At 35.4% G+C, this 8,330-nt stretch overlaps 1 protein-coding gene across 1 annotated transcript; it reads right to left on the bottom strand.

Annotated features, from left to right (window-relative positions):
* Positions 1 to 1,805: 1,805 nt before the first annotated feature.
* KERA (keratocan) lies at positions 1,806 to 7,866 on the bottom strand. Its single transcript, XM_027667237.1, has 2 exons — positions 6,981 to 7,866; positions 1,806 to 1,978 (listed from the first exon to the last, which is right to left on the bottom strand). The coding sequence occupies exons 1-2, from the start codon at positions 7,864 to 7,866 to the stop codon at positions 1,806 to 1,808; spliced, it is 1,059 nt and encodes a 352-aa protein (XP_027523038.1).
* Positions 7,867 to 8,330: the final 464 nt, after the last annotated feature.

The raw sequence follows: 8,330 nt of genomic DNA, 5'->3' as shown, positions 1-8,330 counted from the left end.
TATTCCTTGTTTAAAGTGGAGATTGATTTCCAAGTACAATAACATAATTATTGGTATAATTTAATTAGTAGTATCGTCACTTTTTTTTCAAAAAAATAAATTACTATGCTATTACTGAGTAAAGAACATAGCTAAACATGCATACATATTGTAGAGACTTTTTAAATCTGTATTTTTTCATATTGGGTGAACAGAGATGTACAGAAAATATTTTGGTAGAAGGGCAAGAGTTTCTCAACAATCATATAAAAAGAACAGCAAAAATAAATGGGTTTTGGATAGGATTTCTGAATTGGTTATTTGTATCCTGGATTTCTATGCTAGGTTATTTCCACAAGTGCTCTGAAGCAGAATAAGGCCTGATTTTCACATAAAAAGATATTCAATGTTAGAAACTGCAGTTCTCAACACTTTTAAAAATCTACTTTTAAGAAAATACCTTATCTTCAAAGTAAAAATTATACCACATGCATAGTCTTTAAATGCTTGCTATTGAGGCCAGTCTTAAAATGTTAGCAATAGATGCAAGATATCAAAGAGCAACTAATTACTTCCATCTATGAATGCAAGAAGACTAAAATAATGTGACTGATGGATAGTTTGTTGTGCTGGTTGTCAGAAATTCTCACATTGAATAACTGATTCTACTATTCAAAGCATCTATTGAAATCTCATTATTATAAGAGAAAAAAATCAACTAGATTTCATAAAAAGTTGCCTGATGATATCTCCCTTGTTAATGAATTGTTAATGTGCTGTGTTCTAAATACCTGGACTTCTCTACAGTCCAGTTTTATTATGTGCATGTATATCACATATAGTTAAATGCTGCTGTAAGTTGATTTTATTTGCTTAAACTGATACAATTCCTATGCAAATATTTGGCTAGTTCAGTAAATAACTGGGAAGGGATGTATATCTTAATTTATTAATTTTCTCTTTATCACCATTGCACTAACTAACCATTGAATTTTTTGTGAAGTACCCAGTCTGTGAAATATGTAATCATTACTGTTGGTTGTATCTCCGCTGAAACTAAAATGAACCAAATATTCAATGACTATTGCAAAGTTACAGAAAGAAATGGTGTCAAACTAGAAATGGAATACTAAAGAATGAAATTGCATAAAACTGGTACTTTGACAGAACAGGATTTCATCTCATGTTCTCTTGTCCCTGGATTTAAGTTGAATCAGTCTATTCCAATTCTGAAATAATTCACTGAATGAATCCCTATGACAATATATATTCAGTATGTTGCTTTGGATGCTGAGCCTCATGTACTTTTTGTCTTCAAAGGATGACAACAATTTATGGGTTATTTACATGTTAAGTGGTTGTTCACCACTAGTCACTATCTTAAATGACACTGACAGTTCTGATTACTAGTAGTCATGCAGCTCATGATTTTACTAGTATATGCATTTGACCAAATGCACCCAAATTCACTGTGTTAGTTACTACATAACAAAAGAAGGAAATATAATTTGTCTATAACAATGATGTTAACACGGTAGGTGTTGCATTTGACAAGAAACATGTAGTAGGTTCTTTGGAATATTTGTGATCTTACGCAGATGATTTTCAATATATTCTAGGGTAAAGTGTTAAGCACATGTTTCAGGTCCGTACAAAATCTCTTCTGAAAGAACAACAACTTTGTCAGCCGTAGAAAAGATAAAAGCAAAAAAAAATTAATGTCAAATAAAGCTGTTATTTTTTGATTTCTGAGTTAGAACAAGTTTCATTCCAGCAAAACTTGTATTTTAGCACTCTTACAGTACAAGAGTGACACTGCAATATCTTTATATGACAACAGCTTGAAGTAGTCGGAAACATATCATGATGTCCAATGGGATTGGAGGCTGAATTTCATTTCCATCCAGGCGAAGGTATCGGAGGCGAGGAATGTTGCCATAATAACCATAGTCTTCTTCTAGGGCAATTGAAACTGGGCATATTTGAGTACCATTGACACCTGAAAATGTAATTCAACATGTTAGGTAATTTCTGTGGGAAAGGTTCATGAAAACAAAATTAATTTAGGAAAATAATAAAGCAGGCTTCCACTGATATTTCTATGGGAGACAGTTTTTTCTGTCAGATTTGTAAAATGCCAACAATTAACTAGTTTTTTGATGAAACAAAAAACATCTTAATATAATGTAATCTGGATCAGTGAATCACATATTTACTGTGCTGTAACTATGAATAAAGGCCATGAGATGCATAATTTGGACAGGGAGGACACTAATTTAGGCCACTCCATGGTAAGCATTGAGAAATAACTCTCTACCCTCTGAGAGAGCAGGACGAGATTAATGTGGAGAGGTTTTGAACATCTTATTTCAAGGACAGTACATTAATTTTAGGCTGATGATATTCCCTAGTGAAGATCCTGCATTCAAAATGATAGCAGTATTGAATCAGAGGAAATTTTCATTTAGTATTTTTAACTTTTAACATCTATACTTTCCTGTTCTCTCACATTCTTCAGTAGAGTTGGTTTTAATTGCAAGAATATAATTTTACAATGGGATATTTTATTTCCTAATCTGAAATCCAACAAATCCTTAACATTCTTTATGCATCACACATAGTTTGTTTCTGTTCAGATAAAATTTGAAACTAAAATTTGAAATCATTATCCATATCCATAAGTGTTGAATGACTTCGGCTCTTTACATTGTCTACTCTGGGTTACATCTGCACTTGGCTAAGATGCTTTTCATATTTTGTCTTCAGTTGTTGAATAGTCAGGCAGCTGCTGCCCTATTTCAGTCTCAAAATGGGCTCATTCTAGAAAATACCGAAGAGGTGTTTGTTTATCAAAGATGTCAAATTCTTTTGACCAAATTATGGTATTTAGTGATTGGTCTGATGGCATGAGGATCTTGCTGGCTCCTGATCAAATGAAAAAAATTAGTGGAGAATGTGTATGTAACAAATCTTTTGAAACATATTTTTTTAGCAACTCAGATTTCTACCAAAATTTTTCTCCCTTTATATTTAACAATGATAATATGCACACATCTTCTGATTACACTACCCCAAATCAGAAAAATATTATGATGTAAAAATCACAACATAAATTACTTTTTTTTTCGCCCAAAAGAAACCCCTCCACTCTATTTTGAACAACTGCCTAGATTTTTGCAACATCTTGGAAGTGGACTTTATCTTTGTCATGGAAACTAGTTAAATACATCCAGTTGGCCCAAGTCTGAAACTTTTGTCATATCTGTCATATCAAAATGTCTTTGTCTCTCTTGTGAAATTTGATTAATATTGGTAAAGATTTTATATTCTTAGAAGAAACAAGCTACAGCTTATTTTTATGTGTGAAGCAGAAAGCTTGAGAGTTTTCGTTATGAAAGCAGCTATTACAAGTTTTACAGGTGATCAACATTATGTAGCAGAAAATATCCACCTTTTCTGGTCAGCACTACTGTCTGTAGAAGGCAAGATGGCTTCAAGTGTGTTCTAAATCTTGGTCTTCTCTGACCTAGAAACTATCTCACTGCACTTATTTTCACTGAGTTAATTCTTCAGCCTTAAAGTGAGGCAACGGTTATCTGACCACAGGTCACCTATGAAGAAGTTATTTCTTGATGACATATGATGTGAAGTGATTTGGGGTTTTATTTTTCTCATCTCATAAACAGTAAATCCTACCCAAACTATCAGAGGAGTAAGAGCCTCTCCCTCTTTCTTTCAACCCTCTTCATGTGTATATTACTGAATTTTGTTTAAGCAGGAGGAACAGGCCTATGCATCTACATGAGTACAATTTACCTTCCTAAACTGATCCATGTAGAGATTGTCAACCTGAGTAAACCATTTACACTCTGTTTTTAAACTGAGAGAGATATGAATGTTTGCAAAAGGTGATTTACAACTCCTTAAGATGGGATGATTGTGCATTTCTTTGCATTAATTGAGTAGCTGGTCGATACACTAGCCCAAACTAGATAAAAAGACTAGGATAGCTAATTTAAAGAAAATTAATTTTGCTGCTTGTCCACAGTATTATTATGTGGTATAATATTTAAAGATGAGACTCTGGAGCTGCTGTAAAGGAAAACTGTAGAAAGGTTCTCATTAATGTCTAATACTGTATATCTGCTGAAGAACTGAAGAAGATCTTGTTTCTTCTTCAACAAAACTCATAATTTAGAAACATAATTTAGCTACTTGGCCTAAGGACTTCTCTCTTTCTCTACATGTGGAATAACATTAGCTCAGAGCATCTATCCCAGCCTCCTGGTGTTCTTCTGGGGAACTTAATATTCACTCCCCTTTACCTGTCCTTTGATAGCACTGTAATACCACCTGCTAGCCCTTGCTCACTTGTTCCACCATCATTTCATGCCTTCTCTTTGTTTCCTTTAACACTCTCTTTTCCACTATTTAACATCTCCCCAGAGCCTCAAAGGTGCATCTCCTAGATCAATATGTAAGCATGTGTGTTTTAAAATGCCATGGAACAAGAGTGGTGCAAATGTTGCAGCCATTATTAATTTTGATTTTATTTTGATTTTACTTCCAACTTTCAAGCACTTCTTTTCTCTGTGTATTGAGATCCTTAGGGAAGGGACAACAGGTGAAATTCTTGTTCCATTGAGACCAGTGATGGTGAAGGGACTGGAGCACAAGTCCTGTGAGGAGAGGCTGAGGGAGCTGGGGTTGTTCAGCTTGGAGAAGAGGAGACTCGGGGGAGGACTCATCACTCTCTACGACTGTCTGAAAGGAGGTTGTAGCCAGATGAGGGTTGGTCACTTCTCCCAGCAGTAGGACAAGAGGGCACGGGCTTGAGCTGTGCCAGGGGGTGTTTAGGTTGTATATTAGGAAGAAATTTTTTACAGAGAGAGTAATCAGACATTGGAATGGGCTGCACAGGGAGATGGTGGATTCACCATTCCTGGAGGTTTTTAAGATGGGACTGGATGTGGCACTTAGTGCCATGGTCTAGTAACCATGGCAGTCTTGGATCAAAGGTTGGACTTGATGATCTCAGAGGTCTTTTCCAACCCGGTTGATTCTATGATTCTATGAGGCTATCACTGGCTTCCTTGGGCTTCAGAAGAAGACCTTATATCTTCATAAATGATCTCTGGAAAAATAAGGCCTTGCACTTATATGAAGAACTGATGTTAAACAATAACATTCAACAAAACATAGGCAAACTATATTTACATAGAAATGTTGATGTCTGAGCTCTTGCAATGCCAGCATTGTAACTATCAATCAGCAAGAGAAAATGAAGTTGCAGTTGTGCAGGAATATATGAGAATTAATATTAAAAAAGGGTTTGTCCTGCACACATAAAAGTAAAGCTTCATAAGGACTCTTTTGTGGAGAAACCAGATTCAGGATTTTACAGTTATTCTTCTTTCAAAACTTTACATTTACCATCTTAAAGTAATGACTGATCATCAGCTTCCAGGGTTTAAGAAGGCAAAATGAATCTGCAGTAATGTCACATCTTGTTACTCCGGCCCAATGAAATTATATTGCTTGTTTGTAATATTAAAGGACCGTTGAGATATCATCTATTAGAGCAGTGTCCCATGAAGACTATGTCATTAACTCCTACCTCTTTAACAATTATGCTATGTGCTCAAATGTGCCTTACACAATACCTAATTTTCATTTAAGGTATCAGGTTGCCTTTTTTAATATTTTTTTTTACTATTTTATGTGCAGTTACTAAGAATTAAAATTTTTTTCTTTATTATTTGAGTTAAAAGTAGTTTTGTTCTTAAGGCAACAATGAATTTTGAAAGGTGGTAAAGGCATTAAGGAATATAAGGCTTGTGGAAAGCTATTGTGATTTAGCTTCACGAGTACCCGTGTATCACTGGGAAGCAGGACTTGAGCTTGCACATACTACACAAGTTGATTTTCATGGTTTTAAGCTTTGTCAAACTTCAAAGGAAGATAATTGGGCAGCTCTTTAAATACTACCTAGATACAAGCCCCTTCTTAAACTAGACTGACCACATTCCGTTGATTTGAATCTAGTGTCCACCTAAAGAGACAGGATAAAGCCTGCACCTGAGGCCCCGCAGTAATGAAAATAAGTCCCTTCCTAACCAGGGGGCAATTAAATATGTTCAGAAACAGCATATGTCATAAGCCCTAACTCTTAATTAACCATTAGAAAACTTTCAGGCCACTTAAGTATATGCCACTTGTACAAAAATATTTTTTTTTAACAAGACTTTATACATTTACTTTGTAAAATGTAGTGAATTAACCCTTTCATGGGTCCTTGTTTCATACAAAAGCCAAACTGTTATTTTTAGTATATTTGTGAACTACAGTGGCACTAAAGAGTGGTAAGAGGCTCTGTATTCAACTAAATTTCCATGACAGGAAGATAAATATAAATGCTTAGCTTCCTTCTGTGTAGTGATAAACAGAAAGCCATCACTTTTATTTTGGCTTTTGGCATGAAACAAAGGATTTACTGAGCAGCTAATTTTAGTACATAAAATATGTGGTGTTCCTAACCACCACATCCCCACTATACCTGGATGAATTCAGAAGCAGTGCTAGGAATGGAACTATGACATGACAACAGGCTTCTGTTGCTTTGGGTACAAAACCTTGCCTTATTTACACAAAGTTGAAAATGTTGGAAGACATTTGAGGAGACAAATCATAGTAGAATAAAGCTTCTGTAAAGTCAGGAAAACACTGAAACATGTTGCCCAGAGAGCTGATAGATGTCCCACCCCTGAAAACTTTCAAGGTCAGGTTGGACAGGTCTCTTAGTAACCTTGTCTAGTTGAAGACATTCCTGCTTGTTGCAGGAGGATTGCACTAAATGACTTTTAAAGGTCCCTTCCAACCCAAATTATTCAATGATTCTATGATTTTAATCACTTTATTTCATAGAGCATTTTCTGTAGCTAAGCAGACACTTTAAAATAATTATGTCCTGGCTGGGTCCCACACCACCAATACGCACTTACTTTTGATTTTGTTGTGATCAAGATGAAGGTGCTCGAGGTGAGCATTGATTGGTGGAATTTTAGTGAGTTGATTGTGAGACAGCTGTAGATCTAGAATAGATGAAACATTAAACCCATTTGGAGGGATACCATCGTCAGATAATTTATTGTAGTTCAGCCTAAGAAAAGTGACTTTGGGTATTGCACTGAAGTAGTTTTCTGGTATAACTTCAATGGAGTTGTTGTCCAAAAACAGCTGCAGTGTGTTAGCTGGAATGCTTAAAGGCATTTTCTTGAGTGAATTTTTTGCTATGTTGAGTTGCATAAGATTGTTGAGTCCTTGGAAGGTGTCACTTTGAAGCGCGCTGTCCAACAAACTGTTCTGGTGGAGATCTAACATAGTAAGGTTTTCTAAGTTGCTGAAGACTCCTTCTGGTATTCTGGAAATTTTGTTTCTAGCTAGTCTTAGCTGTTCCAGGCTCACTGGTAATGGGGCAGGCACCTCTTCCAATTCATTGTCTTCAAGGAATAAGTAAAGCAGTCTTTTCAGCTTGCTCAGCACACCACTCTCAATTCCATTGTTTGTGATCTTATTCTTGTTCAGATTTATCCATCTCAGATGAGTGGCATTCACAAAAGGCTTCTCTGAAAGTGTTTCGATTAGATTGTTTTGAAGATAGAGGTACCAAATTCTTGCTGGAATCGCAGGTATTTCTTTAAGTCCTTTGTTATCACAGTACAATGCATTGGGGAAACTAGGAGGACAAAAGCACTCTTGTGGACACTCAGAAGTGTAGTGAGACCAATGTTCAGGATCCAGATCATCATAAACTTGTCTCACAGTTCGAGTCCACACAGAACTGACCAAGAATAAGAGCAAAAGGCTTGAATAGACTTTTAGGATCATTGTGTTTGCCTTGGAAGGGGAAAAAAACAATTAGCTATCTCTCAACAGAATTCTCTAGCAGCATACTAGATTAACAAAGCAGTTTTGCATATAAAATAATATTTCCTTTATAAACAGCCAAATTCTGTCCTCTAGTGTATTACCCATATTAAGGAAAAAACAAACAGTAATATAAGAGGTATAAAAAATTCAGTTCTATATGTTGATGAACATTTCCCTGATTCCACTTAGATTCCACATTGGCTACCAGTTTAACCGATGTTCATGCAAGTGTCATTTCAAAGAACCTGAAAACAGGGATCATTTTTCTGACATTAAATCAGTGCTTCTTATAAATGTGCTAACTTTTCCTGTACAGACCTACAATCTACATTATATAATGAACAACCTTCAGAAAAGATATCTTTACCACAATGATACAAATACTATTGTACTGACTGTTCCTCCTTTTAAAATTAATTATA

This window comes from Corapipo altera, unplaced genomic scaffold, assembly GCF_003945725.1.
Source record: "Corapipo altera isolate COAL_440 unplaced genomic scaffold, ASM394572v1 1, whole genome shotgun sequence".
NCBI lineage: Eukaryota > Metazoa > Chordata > Aves > Passeriformes > Pipridae > Corapipo > Corapipo altera.
The sequence above is the reverse complement of the archived record's forward strand: the minus strand, read 5'-3'. Positions and strand labels throughout refer to the sequence as shown.

Bases quoted from the DNA above. Each gene is read 5' to 3' on its own strand.
- KERA (XM_027667237.1), bottom strand. From the start codon at position 7,866: ATGATCCTAAAAGTCTATTCAAGCCTTTTGCTCTTATTCTTGGTCAGT. The intron at 1,979-6,980 runs GTAAGTGCGTAT...TTACATTTTCAG, and splicing joins TGATCACAACAAAATCAAAA to GTGTCAATGGTACTCAAATA.